General features: G+C 40.4%; 1 protein-coding gene across 1 annotated transcript in view; it reads left to right on the top strand.

Annotated features, from left to right (window-relative positions):
* The window catches only part of CCDC109B (coiled-coil domain containing 109B), a 156,008-nt gene that overhangs the window by 128,892 nt on the left and 8,760 nt on the right, over positions 1-18,356 (top strand). Inside the window, 1 exon segment of the mRNA XM_006903772.1 lies at positions 16,955-17,059. Within this exon segment, the coding sequence (XP_006903834.1) occupies positions 16,955-17,059 (105 nt within the window).

Genomic DNA, 18,356 nt, shown 5'->3' with positions numbered 1-18,356 from the left:
GGTTCCTTCCACAGATGTATTCGATCTGATTCCTATGCATACCATCAGGTGAAGTCCATGTGTATAACCTGCGTTTGTGTCTCTTATAAAATGTATTTGTGGTATTAAAATATCTTCCTTATATGGGTATGGATATTATCCGGTTACAATATGATATTTCAAGATGGATCTAGAAATGGCCTTTTTAACTGTGAAAGCAGAGGAGCTCTGGTGGCCTACTGGCAAGAAGCTGCACTGCAATCCTGAAGGTGCACTCTTCATATCCATCAGATGCTCTGCTGGAAAAGGAGGGGCAATCTCCTCTGCCGGTCAGAACCGATTTGATGGTACACAAGAAGAAACAAACAAACAACCTATGAAAGCGACCCCATTTTTTTCCTCACCTTTTCATGTCCAGTATAATACATCATATGTTCGTCTGATTCAAAATGTCCCATGCCAATCCATCTCATCTCGCTAATACCTAATATGTCAATATTTATGCATTCCATTTCTTTCTTAACAATGTCTAGTTTTCCTACATTCATTCTTCTCACATTCCACATACCAACACTGGTTTCTTCGTACAGCTGTTCCTCCTCCTTTGTTTTTCCAAATTAGAATGCTCAGCCTCAGTTGCCATATCTCTTAGTCTAAGTGTGTTCTGCCAAGTGTGTACGTAGGGTTTTCGAAGGCCTGTTATACTTTAGAAGTGGATGGCCAATCCTCTTCTTAGTCTATCTTAATTTGAGTGCTTAGTTTTAGAACAAAATTTGACAGACAAGCATTTCACCGAGCCGATGAAAGATACTTCCTTTACAGAAATAACCAATACGTTCACTGTCCCGCCCATCCAAGCACATGTGTCTTGTCTCTTCCCTTTGCCTTCTGCATCACCATTCCTTGCACTCCTGCTTACCTGTCACACCCTACCTTCCCCAGCCTCTTTATATGATGATAGCTTAGTCCACAAGTCAGTTCTGTGACACCTAGCTCTACACACTGCTACTGGTCTCTCACACCATTGTCTATCTCTTATTTAGGAGGATGTAGGTCCAAATCCAATGTATCACCTTCAGGGAAAAGTTTTGTTTGAAGCAGTAATGAGGGAAGTTCTTAGTCACTGAGCTTCTGCTAAATTTTGTGACTTAGTATCTCTGTTTATACTGCTGTCACAATGTGTTAATTTCCAAGGTCTGGGTACCTCTTTTTGATCTGATGTGGTGGTGGCAAAGACTGTAGTCTTCAATATGGATTGAAGCATCAAGAAAACAGAGATTCCCACCACTCAGAAAATTGGCATCGCCATGATAGATGGAGAAGATATTGAGGTTGTTAGCAATTATAGCTTGCTTGGCTCCATAATCAACACTCTTAACACCACCAGAAGTCAAGAAATAAAAAAGACGAATTGCATTAGGGAAATCTGGTATCAGGGACCTATCCAGAGTACTGAAAAGCAATCATGTCAGTCTAGAGACTAAGGGACACCTAATCCAGGCTATGGCCTTTGCAATTACTTGTTATGCTTCAGAGAGCTGAATGATAACTGAGGATGGCAGAAGAAGAATCGATGCCTTCAAATTGTGGTGCTGGAGAAGAGTCTTGAACATACCCTGGATCACCAAGAAAACAAGCAGGTCTGTCTTGGAGAGGATGAAACCAAGTTTGTCCTTGGAGGCAAGGATTTTGAAGCGTCGTCTCACGTACTTTGGGCATGTGGCCAGGAGAGAACAGTCCTTGGAGAAGGATATCATGCTTGGAAGGGTGGAGGGACAGAGCAGGAGAGGAAGACCCCAGATAAGATGGACTGGTGCAGTGACTGGGACAATGGGTGTTGGTGTGTTGAATTTGTGAGATTGGCTTAGCACAGGGCAGGGTCCAGGGCTGCTGTTTATAGGGTTGCTATGAGTCATAGGCGACTCATGGACATAACAACAAAAACAATGGCTGTCTGATACAAAATAGCCAATACTAGTCCATCTCAGCTCAAAGATGTTACCTTTTATGGTACCATAAAGGTACCATATTATTCAAATATACACAACAACTACAAAAGCCAAAGATGAAGAAATTGAGAATTTCTACTAACATATGCAGTCTGAAATGAACTGAAAATTCAAAAGTTGGAAACAAAAAAGGAACTCTAGTAGTTGATAAGGGCTTATTAACAGAAATGAGGTTGTAGCTAGCATAATAGAATTTTGTACAATGAATGATTTATTCATTACAAATACTTTAAAAAAATAAGTAGTGACTATATACATGGACTTCATCTGATGGGCTACACAGGAGTGAGATTGACTACCTCTGTGGAAAGAGACTTTGGAAAAGTTCAGTATCAGCAGTCAAAATCAAACCGTAAGACAGGCTGACTGTAGAACAGACCATCAATTGCTTGTATGCAAGTTCAAGCTGAAGTTGAAGAAAATGAAAACAAATCTGTAAGAACCAGAATAGTAACTTGAGGACATCCCAACTGAATTATAACATTATCTTAAGAATAGATTTGACACATTAAGCACTAATAATCAAAGACCAAATGAATTGTGGACTGACATCAGGAAGATAATCCAAGAAGAGACAAAAGGCCATTACAGAGATAGGAGAAGGGAAAAAAGACCAAAATGGACTTCAGACACTTGTGGTGGTTAAAAGGAAGCCAAAACAAGAAGACTTGCTGAAGTAAAAGAACTGAACAGAAGATTTCAAAGAGCATCTTGAGAAGGCAAAGTATTGTAGTGACATGTGTAAGGAGCTGAAGGTAGAAAACCAAGAGACAAACACTCCTCAAGCTAAAAGAACTGAAGAATAAAGTCAAACCTTGAGTTGCAATCCTGAAGGGTTCTGTGCAAACTAATATAAAATTTAAAAATAAAACAAAAAGTGGAAAGGGAAAGGGAGAAGGGCAGAAGAGAGGGAAGGAGGAAAACCTAGGAGAGCAGAGATTCGTGAGTGAATTGGGGAGTGGTGATGGAATAAGAAAGATTCGAAAAGATGGGGTAATAATAGGCATAGATCAGTATTGCTGTTATTAGGTGCTATCAAGTCGAGTATGACTCATAGAAATCCTATAAACAAAAGATCTGAATCTTATTCTATCCTGTGCCATCCTCACACTTCCTGACACACTAGAGCCCGTTTCAGCAGTCACCATGTCAGTCCACCTGGTCTGAGGTCTTCCTCTCCTTCACTGACTTTCCTCCCCTCCAAGCATCATGTTCCTTTCTAAGGAATATCCCTCTCCTAGCAACATGCCTGAAGTATAGGAGACAAAGCTTCATCTTCTTTGCCTCCAAAAAGCACTTTGGCTGAACCCTCTCTAAGACATTTGTTCTTTTGGCAGTCCATGGGATATTCAATGCTCTTCTCCAACACCATAATTGAAGACATTAATTATTCTATCATCTCTATCCATTGTACAACTCTCAGATGCATAGAAAGTGATCGGAAAAGCCATGGCCTGAATCAGATGCACCTTAGTCCTAAATAATTTGGAGAAGTCCCTAACTGCAGACTTTTCAAAGCGATATGTCTCCTGATTTCCTGATTGCTGGTACAAAGGGTGTTAATTGTGGACCCAAGTGAGATGAAGTTGTTGACAGTTTCAATCTTTTGAATGACCTAGAAAGCATAATAAAAGTTGGAAGGAATACACAGAATCAGTATACAAGAAAGAACTGACTGACATGGAAGAATTTTCGAAAGTACCATATGAGCAGGAGCCAATGGTAATGAAGGAGGAAGTGGAAGCTTTCTTGAAGGCATTGGCAAAAAAATGAGGCCCCAGGAATAATGGGATACCAACGAGTATGTTTCAGTTAACAGATGCAGCCTTGGATGTGCTCACCAGTCTATGCCAGGAAATTTGGAGGACAGCTGGCCAAATGATCGGAAGAGATCATAGGTCAATAGTAATTATATAAATTACAGTGTATATCCAGGACTAAATAAAGCACACTGTACATAAACAATACACAAGGTAAATGGAAGATTCTATAAATACAGTGTATATATATGAAACATGTTAAAATGAATAATAGTATGCCAACCAATACAAATACATGAATGGGGAAAAAGAACCAATGGTACTGAAGAAAGAAGTCTACACTGCACTGAAGACATTGTCAAAAGTAGGGCCCTAGGAATTGATGAAATGCCAGTTGAGGTGTTTCCGGAAACAGAAGCAGCCCTGGACATGCTCACCAATCTGTGCCAACAAATTTGGAAGATAGAACCTGGCCAACTGACTGGAAGAGATTAATTTGTTTCCATTCCCAAAAAATGTGATCCAACAGAATGAAGAACTTATCAAACAATATCATTATTATCATATGCAAGTAAAATTTTGCTGAAGATTATTGAAAAATGGCTGGAGAGTTAGGGACAAGGAACTGTACATGGACAGGGAACTGCCAAAGATTCAGGCTAGATTCCGAAGAGGCTGTGACACAAGGAATATCACTGGTGTTATCAGATGAATCTTGACTGATAGAATACCAGAAAGGTGTTTTCTTGTGCTTTAATGATTACATAAGGACATTGGACTGTGGATCATAACAAATTATGGCTAACACTTAAAAAATGCAAATATTGTTCAACTGGAAATTAAGAACATAATTGCGCTCATGTGAAATACCTACAAAGAACAAGGGAACATTGCATGGTTTTGTTGTGTGTGTTTTTTTAAAAAATTTATCTTATTAATTTTAATGAACATTTACAGAGACATTATTACATGGTTTAAAATCAGGAAAAATATGTATCAGGAATATATCCTTTCTCCATACCTGTTCAGTCTGTATGCTGAGCAAATAATTTCAGAAGCTGGACTACATGAAGGTCAATGTGGCTGCAGGATTCATTCACAACCTGCATTATGCAGATGACACTGCCTTGCTTGTGAAAAGTGAAGAAGACCTGAAGCAGTTACTGCAGAAGATCAAAGACATAGCCTTCAATAAGAGATATAGCTCAACATCAAGAAAACAAAAATCTTCACAACTAGACCAATGGGCAGTTGTTATGTGTCACTAATATTTGCAACTCATAGTGACCCTAGATAAAAGAGCTTTTAACCTTCCGCTATCCTGAGCCATTATCACTATCTCCAACACACCTAATCCCATTACCCTAGTTACTGTGTCAATCCATCTCATCTGGGGTCTTCCTCTCCTGCACTGCCCTTCCACCCTTCCAAGCATAAGTCCTCTAAGAACTGATCCTTCTGAGCCAAATCCTCCAAGTATGTGAGAGAGCTTCAAATTCCTTGCCTCTAAAGAGCAGCTTGGTTTTACCCTCTCTTGGTTAGACCTCTTTGTTCTCTTTGCAGTCCATGGTATTTTCAGTACTCTAGCACCACAGTTCAAAGGCATCAATTCTTCTTCTGTCATCCTTAGTCACTGTTCATTTCTCTGATGCATAGCAAGTAATTGCAAAGACTATGGCTTGAATCAGGTCCACTTTAGTCTCTAGACTGACATCATTCCTCTTTATCACTTTGAAGAAGTCCCTGACAGCAGATTTCCCTAATGTATCTTTTGATTTCCTGACTGCTGGTGCCAAGATTGTTGATTGTGGAACCAAGCAAAGTGAAATTGTTAACAACCTCAATGTCTTCTCCATCTGTTGTTATGCTGCCAATTGGCCCACCAACTGGTGATGAAAATCTTTGTTTTCTTGAAATTGTGCTTCAGTTCATATTGAAGACTATAGTCCTTGATCTTCTCCAGCAAATACTTCAGTTCCTCCTCGGTTTGAGCAAGCATGGTTGTGTCATCTACATAATGCAGGTTACTGATGAGTCTTCCTCCAATCCTCACTCAACATCCCTCCTTATAAAGTTCAGCCTCCAATCTGTTCTGCATAGAGATCGAAAAAGTATGGAGACAGAATGCATCCCTCATGCACTCCTTTCCTGCTTTTGAAAAACGCAGTGTTTCCTTGCCCTGTTCTGAGGACTCTTTCCTGGTCTGAATTACGTGTTCTAGAATTCCTATCCTTTTCACGGTTAGCCACAATTTGTTTTGAGCCACACAGTCAAATGCCTTTGCATAGTCAATGAAACACAGATAGACATTCCTCTGGTACTCTCTTCTTTTAATAAATATCCATCTGGCATATCCCTATTGCCACAGCCCCTTCTAAACCCAGTTTGTATTTCAGATAGTTCTTGGTCAATTCCAGTCAGTTTTGGATCATCTTCAGCAAGATTTTGCTTGTGTGTGATATTAATGATATTGTTTTATAATTTCCACACCCTATCAGATGATATCCTTTATTTAATAGGATATATAAAACATTTCTATGTTGTGAGAAGACTTATCAACAATCTACATTATGCAGATGACACATTCTTGCTTACTGAAACTGAGAAGGACCGGAAGCACTTGCTGCAGAAGGTCAAGAACTGCCGCCTTCAATATGGATTGAGGCTCAACATCAAGAAAACAAAGATTCTAACACTGGGCCAATTGGCAACATTATGATAGATGACAAAGAGATTGAGATTGTTAACAGCTTTAGTTTCCTTGGCTTCACAATCAACGTTCTTGGTACCAACAACCAGGAAATGAAAAGATGAATTGCACTGGGAAAGTCTGCTCTCAGGGACCTCTCCAGAGTACTGAAGAGAAATGATGTCAGTTTGGAGACTGAGGTGCACCTGATCCAGGCCATAATCTTTGCAATTACTTGCTATGCATAAGAAAGCTGGATAATGACTAGGGATGATGGAAGGAGAATTGATGCTTTTGAGCTGTGATGCTGGAGAAGAATATTGAATATACCATGGACTGCCAGGAGAAAAAACAGCTTTGTCCCAGAGAGGGTGAAACCAGGCTGCTAGTTGGAGGCAAGGATTCTGAGGCTTTGTCTGACATACTTTGGGCATGTTGCAAGGAGGGACCAGTCTTTGGAGAGGGTCATCATGTTTGGAAGGGTGGAAGGACAGCACAGGAGAGGAAGACCCTCAACGAGATGGATTGTTCCAGTGACAGAGGTGATGAGAGTTGGTGTGTCAGAAACAGTTGGCACAGGATAGGGTAGGGTTTAGGGCTCTGTGAGTTGCAAGAGACTTGATGGCACATAACAACATTTTGTTGGAAATGTACAATATAAAATGTATATGTACAGTCAAGTTTGCTTAAAGGGATAGGGACTCTGTATATCTTGTTGAAGGTCTTTCTGTCTTTCTCCAACCTCTGCCTGATGTCCATTTCTATGGACCGGCTGATTAGAATCCCTGGTATTAAATACTACACCACTGGGGAGGGCCTCTTTAAACACAAAGAGACTAGAAATCTTAGAGAAAAGAAACTGTTTACAGTAAGTGAAAGAACTCTGTAGAGATTTTGTTCAAGAGCAAATGGAAATTTCTAAACTGTTTCTATTGTTGTTAGGTACTGCTGATTCAACTTTGACTCATAGCTACCCTATGTACAGCAAGTTGAAATATTGACCTAATTTACATCATCTTAAATTACTAGGTACCCTTGAGTTGACCACAAATCATAGCAACTCTGATTGAAACCTTGCTCTGTCCTGTGGCATCATTCTCAAGCCCAGTATTGCGGTTTGCTGTGTAAATACATCACATTGAGGGGCTTCCTCTCTTTCACTGACCCTCTCTCTTTCCCAGCATGATGTCTTTAGTGCATCATAGTCAAGTGTGTGAGACAGACCATCCTTGCCTCCAAGGGACATCCTCCTGGTTGCACTTCCTCCAAGACAGATTGGATTGTTCTTTTGGCAGTTCATAAGATTTTAGTACTCTTTACCATCACCTGCCTAACATGTCTTAAAAATATTTAGATACCTTGTTATTCATACATTAGTGTAAAGAATAAGGTAGTATTTCAACTGAGAAATCATACAGATGATTTCTTTTTTAAATTTTATTTTATATTGGTTTGCATAGAAAATTAATATACATGGTGTTTAATTTATATACATTATGTTTCACACATTCCTTCACTCACAAGCTGTTTCATACAATGATTTTCTATAGTAATATTTCAAGAAGCTAATTCTAAATCATCTTAATGTAAATTTTAAAATGACTCTTGGAAAAATCAGATGAAAATGGTTGATGTATTGCTGATTTTTTAAAAGAGATTCTGTGGGTGGAATTTGCCTGCGGGCGAATTAATTTGGGCTTGAAAAGAGTGTGCTAAGCTTGTCACTGTTTTGCCCATTGTGTGGGTTGAATTATTTGGCAGTTCTAGGGAAAATGATCTCACCTCTCGTTGATGAACAGGAACCCAAACAGCCGAATTCTAGTAATAGAGCCAGGTGCAGGCTTGATTTGCTGCCTTCTATAACAAAAGAGCTACAGAAGCCAGACAGGATCTTCCTGCACCTTACTAGAAGTGCTCCTCTGTGTTCACTCCTACTAATGTCGTTAAAATAGCTCTAGTCGAATGCAGTCAGGCAAATTCCAGTAGACAACAGAAGAGCAGTCACCTTGCTGTCAAGTCAGAGCAATCTCATTGCTGACCCTCCATTGGATTTCCAAGACTGTAAATTGCATATGAAGGAGATGCCCCATCTTTCTCCTTGCAGAGCCACTGAAGGATTTGAACTGCCAGAGCCATCATTGTCTTTGGGTGAGCAGTGCAAGGAGACAATATACATTCAGCCTATTTCTGGATTATATATCACATAATTATATGTGGACTGAGGAGCTCTGGCGGCCTAGTGGTAAGAAGCTATGCTGCAATCCCAAAGGCACACAGTTTGAATCCACCAGCTGCTCTGGAACGGAAAGATGGGCAGTCTCCTCCTGTGCAATTCTGCCTCTGAAAATTCCATGGGGGATCAGCTATTTGCCGTTTCTGACTCAGCAGCACATGGCAACAACAAGGTGTGGATGAGGAAGCTCTGGTGGCACAGGGAGTTGCACTGCTAACCCACAGGCCATGCCTCTCTGGCAATCCTACCTTCTGCCCTTTGGGGCAAAGATGGGCAGTGTTTTCCAGTGCTGTTTACAGTCTCTGAAAACCCACTGGAGAGTCATCCATGAATCCATGAATCTGTGGACAGCAGTAAGTCAAGTTTATTGTTCATATGGCCCAGTGGCCCAGTGTAAAGGAAAAATTACAGAAGAAAGGGAATGCTTACTCAAATCTCATCCTTGGTTGTTTTTGAATGGGTTTGCTTTCTTAACACCTATGTTGCATTGAAGTTTAGTTAAACAATATATTAACAATAATTGGACTATATGTAAAACATGCCTTGTTGTTGTTATGTGCTGTCGAGTCGTTTACGACTCATAGGACCCTATGTACAATAGCCCTAAACCCTGCTCTATCCTGTGCCAATCACATTGCCTCTGACACACCTATTCCGATTACCCCAGTCACTGAATCAATCCACATCATAGAGGGTCTTCCCCTCCTGCGCTGTCCCTCTACTCTACCCAGCATAATGTCCCTCTCCAAGGACCTGTCTCTCCTTACAACATGTCCAAAGTATGTCAGACAAAGCCCCAGAATCCTTGCCTCCAAGAAGTAGCCTGGTTTAACCCTCTCCAGGATGAATCTGTTTGTTTTCCTGGCAGTCCATGGTACATTCAGTACTCTTCTCCAGCACCACAGCTCAAAGGCATCAACTCTCCTTCTGTCCTCTTTAGTCATTGTCCAACTCTGATGCATAACAAGTTATTGCAAAGACCATGGCCTGTATCAGGCGCACCTTCGTCTCCAAAGAGACACCGTTGCTCTTGACTACTTTAGAGAGGTCCCTAACAGCAGACTTTCCCATCGCAATACATTTTTTTATTTCCTGACTGCTAGTGCCAAGAGTGTTGACCGTGGAGCTGAGCAATCTGAAGCCGTGGACACTCTCAATCTCTTTGCCATCCATCCTGATGTTACCAATTGGTCCAGTGGTGAGAATCTTTGTCTTCTTGACATTGAGCTTCAGTCCATACTGAAGGCTGCAGTCTTTGACCCTCTGCAGCAAGTGCATGAGGTCCTCCTCAGTTTCAGCAAGCAGGGTTGTGTCATCTGCATAACGCAGATTGTTAAAAGATCTTCCACCAATCCTGATGCCACACTTCTCCTCATAGAGCCCAGCCTCTCGGATAATTTGCTCTGCATACAATTTGCTCTGCAAAGCATGCCTTACCAAGAGATTTTCTACCTAAAATGCACCTTGGATGTTTGAAATTGCTATATTCTGTCTTGTATTTCTTCAACTATAAAATAACAAAATAAACAACACAAATTTATCTCCTAGGGTTAATTATTTTTGCCACAGCCTCACTCCTACCCTTTGAAATTCTGTTTCTTTCTTCTTTCCCAAGTTTGAAAATTAAAGGAATCAGTGTGGTAATAATTTGTGGTACTGTTCTTCAGATGCATATGAAATAATTGAAAATACCAAGTTTTAACTAACAGAGGCTTCTAATAATTAAAAATAAAAGGAAGAAAGGATTTTTGAAATGTTAGTGTTTATGTTTCTATCTGTACCAGTGAGTCTGTTGCAAGCAACAGAAATGGACTATGGTTAAACCAAGAAGGAGTATGTCAATTGGTTATTTGATTGGAAGAGGTAGCAAGCTAGGCTCTCAGAAGAGGGAGGGAATTCAGGATAGCCAGGAGCAAAGATCACATTAACCTGGATTACACTTACTTGCACCTTCCAGGACACTGCCACTTGTAGGTTACTGTTTGTGCTGTTGAGTAGACTATGAAGTATAGTGATCTGTGAACAACAGAACAAACTCTTGCTTTGTCCTGCAACAACCTCACAATCTATGCCATGTTCAGGTAATTGTGCCAGTGTATCTCATTGAGGGTCTTCCTCTCTTTCACTGACCCTCTACCTTTCTTAGCATGATGTCACTTTCCAAAGATTGGCTGCTTCCTGACAACATATTCAAAGTCTATGGGATGAAGCTTTACCATCTAAGGAGCATCCAGGCTGACATTCCTCCAAGACAGATACATGATGTATTCTTTCGGTAGTCTCTAATTCAGTACTCTGTCACCAACTCAAGGGCATCAACTGTTCTGACTTCTTTATTTCATGGTATTAACTTTCAGATGCATAGGAAACAATTGAAAATACCATTATTTGAATCAGGTCTACTTCAGTCTTTAAACAGATATCCTTGCTCTGTAGCACTTTACAAAAGTCTTTTACAACATATTTGCCAAGTGCAACACATCTTTTGATTTCTTGAACTTTGCTGCCATGACTATTGATTGTGGCTCCAAGCAAAATGAAGTCCTTGATAAGGGCTTGAAGCATTTGTTGCAGAAGATCAAGGAATGCAGCCTTCAGTATGATTACATCTCATTGTCAGGAAAATGAAGATTCTTACCCCTGGGCTGACAGGCAGTGTCATGATGGATGGAGAGGAGTTTGAAACTGTCAACAGGTTCATCTTGCTTGGATCCAGAGTTAACACCCTTGGTATAAGCAGTCAGGAAATAAGGAGACATATTGCACAGGGAAAATCAGCAGGTAGGGAGCTTTACAAATTCTTGAGATGTAGTGATGACAGTTTGAAGACTAAGGTGGTTTGGGCCATAGTCTTTACAATTACTAGTTATGCATCAAGACCTGGACAGTGACTAAAGATGACAGAAAAAAAATTGATGTCTTTGAGCTGTGGTGTTGGAAAAGGCTGTACATTCCATGGACAGCCAAGAGAACAAACAGGTATTTCTTGGAGAGGGTGCAGCCAGAGAGCTCTGTGGAGGCAAGAATGATGAGGCTTCGCCTCTCATACTTTGGACATGTTGGTAGGAGGTGCTATTCCTTGGAGAAGGACATGATGTTGGGAAGGTGGAGGGTTGGTGAGGGAGAGGAAGACCCTCAACCAGGTGGATTGACACCATGACAGCTGCAGTGGGCTCTTCTGTGTCAGGAAGTGTGAGGATGGCACAGGATAGAACAATGTTCAGAGCTTTTGTTCATAGGGTCACTATGAGTCATGCTTAAGTTGATGACACCTAACAATAACAAGCATGATATTGCCTATTGATCCAGTGGTAAGGATTTTTGTTTTCTTGATATCGAGATTTAATCCATATTGAAAGGTGTAGCCTCTGATTTTCTGCAGCAAGTGTTTCAAGTCCCCTTCACTTTGACTAAGCAGTTGTGTATCATCTGCATAGCTTAGGTTATTGATGTTTTCTTCAAATCCTGATGCCACATTCTTCTACACATAGTCCAGTTTCTCGAGTTATTTGCTCAACATGCAGATTGCATAGGTACACAACCCTGATTCACACCTTTTATGGTTTTAACCCATTCCGTGTTTTCTGGTGCTGCTTGGATAGCACCTCCTTGGTCTAGGTATAGGTTTTGCTTGAGCATAATGAAGTGTTCCAGGATTTCCATTCCGCTAAAGGTTATCTGTAATTTTATTATGATCCATACAGTCAAATGCCATTGCATAGTCAGTAAAGCACAAGTACACATAAATCTTGAATATTCTGCTTTCAGCACACATACATCTGATATCAGCAATAATGTCCTTCAGAAGCCATGGCCTCTTCTGAAGCCAGCATTAATTTCTGGCAGTTCCTAGTCTATGTATTGTTCCAGCCATTTTTTATTATTCTTGAAAAAGATTTTACTTGCATATAATAGAAATGATATTGTATGATTATATCCACATTCAATTGCGTCACCTTTTTGGGGGAATGGGAACAAATATTAATCCCTTCCAATCAGTTAACCAGGTGGCTGTCTTTCAGATTTGTTGGCACAGACTGATGAGCATGTCTAGGGCTGCATGTGTTGTTATTCCATCAATTGTTTGGGCCTTATTTTTAAAAAAATTATTTTCTACTCATTTATTTACAAAATTTGAATGCAATGATTTCAAGAACAAATTCTTTCAATTTCCCTCACCCCCCACCCATCAAATTGTACAACTCCATGATTAATCCCTCCACCCCCGCACATCCTCATACCTCTGCTTCCAACCTCTCCCACCCCTCTTGAATCCTTATACTCATTCTACAATAATGGCTTTATACAATATTTATCCTTGTGGGACTGAGTTAGTTCACTCAGCATAATGCTCTCCAGTCCCTCCCAAGTTAGGTAGTAATTTACAAAATCCCTGCTCCTGCATGCTGCATAGTATTCCATAGTGTGGATGTACCATTATTTCCCATACATTTGTTTGTGTTTGGACATTTAGGCTGTTTCTAAGTTCTTGTGATAGTGATTAATGCTGCTATGAACATTGGTGTACAGATCTCAGTTTGTGCATCAGTTCTTGTTTTCTCAGGGTGTATTCCTAGTAGTGGAATAGCTGGGTCATGTGGAATTTCTATGTTCAGCTTTTTGAGGAAGTGCCAAACTGCCTTCTAGAATGGTTGCACCATTTTACAATTTCTGGGTCTTATTTTTAGTCAGTGTCTTCAGTGCAGCTTGCATTTCTTCCTTCATTACCATTGGTTTTTGATCATACGCTACTTCTTGAAATGGTTCAGTGTCAACCAGTTCTTTTTCAATATACGCAGTGTAATCTCTTTGCCTTTTTTTAGTGCTTCCATCATCAAATATTCCATCATCAATATTTTTCTCATTGTTGTTATGTGCCATTGAGTCCCCTCTGACTGTAGCAACCCTATGTACAACAGCCTAAACCTTGTTCTAACCTGTGCCAATCTTATTGTCTTTGGCACACCTACCCTCATTACTTCAATCACTGAATCAATCCATCTCATCAAGGGTCTTCGTCTCCTGTGCTGTCCCTTCATCCTCCCAAGCATGACGTCCCTCTCTGAGGACTGATCTCACCTTGCAACATGTTTTAAGTATGTCAGATGAAGCTTCAGAATCCTTGCCTCCAAAGAGCAGCTTGGTCTCACCCTCTTTAGGATAAACCTGTTTGTTCTCCTAGCAGTCCGTGGTATATTCAATACTTTCTCCACCATCACAGTTCAAAGGCAGCAGTTCTCCTTGTATCAAACCTCATCATTTTCCAGCTCTCTGATGCATAGCAAGTGATCACAAAGACCATGGCATGTATCAGGCGCACTTTAGTCTCCATACTGACATCCTTGCTCTTCAGTACTGTGGAGAGGTCTTTGACAGCAGACTTTTCCAATACAATTTGTCTTTTAATTTCCTGGCTGCTTGGTACCAAGAGTGTTGATTGTGAAGCCAAGCAAACTGAAGTTGTTAACAATCTCGATTTCTTCACCATCTATCCTGATGCTGCCAGTTAGCCCAGTTGTGAGAATCTTTGTTTGTTGAGGTTGAGCTTCAATCTGTATTGAAGGCTGCAGTCCTTGACTTTCTGCAGCAAGCACTTCAGGTCCTCCAAGCAAAGTTATGTGCATAATGCAGATTGTTGATGGGTCTTTCTCTAATCCTTATGCCGCACTTCTCATTGAGCCCAGCCTCCCAGATAATCTGTTCTGCATATAGATTGAAAAGGTATAGGACACATCTGTGGCACGTACCCTTCATAGAATCCTTAAATATTGCAACTTGAGGCTTGAATTTTTTTCTTCAGTTCTTTCAATTTGAGAAATACTGACCATGTTACTCTTATTTGATTTCCTACCTCCAGCTCTTGCCACATTTTGTTATAATACTTTGGAACTGAAGAACAAATTCAAATCTCGAGTTGCTATAATGAAGGATGCTTTTGGCAGAACGTTAAATGATCCCGGAAGTATTAAAAAAAGATGGAAGGAATATACTGAGTCACTGTATCGAAAGGAATTGGAAGACACAGAAGAATTTCATGAAACAACATATGAGCAAGAGCCTATGGTGATGAAAGAAGAAGTTCAGGCTGCTTTGAAGGACATGGCCAAAAATAAGGCTCCAGGAATAGATGGTATACCAATTGATATATTTCAGTTAACAGATGCTGCCCTGGACGTGCTCACCAAGTTGTGCCAAGAAATCTGGAGAACGACCACTTGGCCAACTGACTGGAAGAGATCGATATTTGTTCCTATCCCAAAGAAAGGCGACCCAACCGAATGTGGAAACTACAGAACAATTTCACTGATTTCACACGCAAGCAAGATTTTACTGAAAATTATCCAAAAACGACTGGAACAGCACATCAACAGAGAACTACCAGAAGTCCAGGCTGGTTTCAGAAGGGGTCGTGGCACTAGAGATATTGTAGCTGATGTTAGATGGATCTTGGCTGAAAGCAGGGAATACCAGAGGAATGTCTATCTGTGCTTCATTGACTATGCAAAGGCATTTGACTGTGTAGATCATAACACACTGTGGCTGACTCTGAGAAGAATGGGAATCCCAGAACACTTGATCGTTCTAATGCGAAACTTATACTTGGACCAGGAGGCAGTCGTCAGAACAGAGCAAGGGAACACTGCATGGTTCAAAATTGGGAAGGGCGTACGCCAGGGATGCATCCTATCTCCATACCTCTTCAACCTATATGCAGAACAGGTTATCCGGGAGGCTGTGCTCTATGAGGAGAAATGTGGGGTCAGGATTGGTGGACGATTTATCAACAATCTGCGTTATGCGGATGACACAACCCTGCTTGCTGAAACTGAGGAGGACCTGAAGCACCTGCTGCAGAGTGTCAAGGACTGCAGCCTGCAATATGGATTGAGGCTCAATGTCAAGAAGACAAAGATTCTCACCACTGGACCAATCGCAGCATCAGGATGGATGGTGAAGAGATTGAGATTGTACACAATTTTAGTCTGCTTGGCTCCATAGTCAACAGTCTTGGCACCAGCAGCCAGGAAATTAAAAGGCGCATTGCCATGGGAAAGTCTGCTGTTAGGGACCTCTCCAAAGTGCTGAAGAGCAGTGGTGTCTCTCTGGAGACTAAGGTGCGTCTGATACAGGCCATAGTCTTCGCAATCACCTGTTATGCATCAGAGAGTTGGACAATGACCAAGGAGGATAGAAGGAGAACTGATGCCTTTGAGCTGTGGTGCTGGAGAAGAGTACTGAGAATACCATGGACTGCTAGGAAAACAAATAGATTTGTCCTGGAGAGGGTTAAACCGGGTGGCTCCTTGGAGGCAAGGATTCTGAGGCTCCGTCTAACTTACTTTGGACATGTAGTGAGGAGAGACCGGTCCTTGGAGAGGGACATCATGCTTGGGAGGGTAGAGGGACGGCGCAGGAGAGGAAGGCCCTCTATGAGGTGGATTGATTCAGTGACTGGGATAATTGGGATGGGAGTATCAGAGACAGTGCAATTGGCACAGGACAGAGCGGAGTTTAGGGCTGTTGTACATAGGGTCGCTATGAGTCGCAGGCGACTCGACGGCACATAACAACAACAACAACACTTTGTCTTATGTTCTTGAGCTGCCCTTTGAAATCTTCTGTTCAGCATTCTTTCTCTGCTTTGTCTTGGCTTTTTTTAAAAAAAATTTTTTTAAAGAAAACTTTTATTTTATAGTGGTTTTCTGACATTACAAAGTTCATATACATTGTTCTCACACCAGGTCTTTCTGTCTTGGCTTTTTTTATGTGGCACCTCCCTATCCAGACCTTACTATGAAGATTTTTTATATTCCCATGAGTCTTTCATGACCATTTGCAGATAGAAAGTCTGATCATGGGTATTGAGCTGTCAGTCAATCTGGCAAAGACAGGAAGAGAACTTCTCTGTTTGCTCCATTGTTGTGGCATGTAGAACAGCAGTGAAGGATGTGCCCTTCAAGAGAAATGATACTTGAGTGTTAATATGTCTTCCAAAAGGTAATTGTCTATTACTCTGGTGTGTTCTAGTCAGTAGGAGTTGAGCTATGAACCCAAAGGCAGTCCAGATCCACCAGTAGGGCATTTTCCTCTCATGCAATTTTCACTTAATTTCTGTTCAAGTATTCTTTTTTCTAGAAGGTCAACTGTGAATTGGTTCCAATTAAAAAGCAATGAGTTTGAGTGTTGTGCATTAATTTCGTTTTATGTATTAGAAAATTATTTTTTATTGTGTTTCAACAACAACAAACAAAATTAGATTTTTATGTTGTAATTTCTCTTTCAGATGGCAGCAAGATTTCAGCTTCAACTTTAATGGGAATTCTACTAATGAATGATTTTAAACTTGTCATCAATAAAATAACATATGATGTACACTGCCACAAGCAAGGTAAGAACTACAGCTGTTCAACTCTCAGCATTTCCATTTTTTGAGAAGCATAGCTATATTGTAAGAAACTTGTTATATGACTAAATGACCAAGAAAGTTTTGAAGAATCATTGTTTATGCTTTAATATGAAGCATTTAAGTGATTAGCAGGAGTTGCCTAGCAGATGTTTTCCTTTCATTTCCTCTTGGACTTTTAAAACTTCACATTTGCATCTTGAAGACTTACTTCCCAATACTACTTAGTTAAGAAAGGTTTGCATTCAATTATGTTGTTGTGAGCTCTTAATTCTTTGTTTCAAGAAATATTTTTTATTCAAAACTTATCATGTTGATATCAGTTTGATATTCTCCTTCACTTTTTATTTCTTCTATTCCTACTTCCTTTGATCTTCCAGTAACTCCATTATGAATATGCTACACTTCTGTAATTATCCAAGAGTACATGGAGATTCTGTTCTGCATTCTATTTTTCAGTTTTTAATTCTATTTCTTCCCCTGTATGACTTTTCCTCTCTGACATATCTTCAGGCCAGTGGCTCTTTATTCAGCTGTGTTCTGTCTGCTAATGAGTTCATCAAAGACCTCCTTAATTTCTGTTCAAGTATTCTTTATTTCTAGCTTTTTCTTGTTTGTTTGTTCTTATTAACCATCTGCCCTTTCATGTTGCTCACGTCTTCTGTGCTATCCATTAGCATCTTTAAGTTTCCGATCTGATGATTTCAGAATCTCTGCCATGTCTGAAGCTGGTTCTGACGCTGGCTTTGTCTCTTTGTAGGGAGTTGCCATTTAGTATGTCCTATAGCTTTCTGTTAAAAACTAGATACATCTATCAGACAATAGGAATTGAAGTAAATAACACTGTGCTGCTTTATGCGCCTTAGGTGTGTGCTAGAGTACGTTTAGTGTTTCATTACCAGAGTCTTCTGTTTCCTCTAATGTCCATCTTTTGCTCTTCCCTGTTGATTTTGAGTCTTCCTAGAAACTTTTTAACAAAAATCTCATGTCTTACAGCGTTTTTTTTGTTGTATTCTATTGTTATTTTACTAGAGCTCAGTTGCTGTAGTAGTAGGTATTCGTTAGGAGGAATAGCTGTAATTTTATTATGAAATTGGGACAGGGTCCCTAATCTGTAATCCTCAGCAAGTTCTTACCCTTTTCCCCAACCCCATTTCCCATCATGTGAGAACGGAGTCCTAGAGAGAAATGGAGGCTAATTCTTTTTTCTCTCTTACTCCATAAGGGTCTGGTAAAGTTATTTCCCTTTCAGGCAAGTCCTTAATATGAACAAAACACTCTG

Source organism: Elephantulus edwardii, unplaced genomic scaffold (assembly GCF_000299155.1).
Source record: "Elephantulus edwardii isolate Elephantulus edwardi_28Jun2011 unplaced genomic scaffold, EleEdw1.0 scaffold00012, whole genome shotgun sequence".
In the NCBI taxonomy this organism is placed as follows: Eukaryota; Metazoa; Chordata; class Mammalia; order Macroscelidea; family Macroscelididae; genus Elephantulus; species Elephantulus edwardii.
This window is presented reverse-complemented; position numbering and strand designations above follow the sequence as displayed.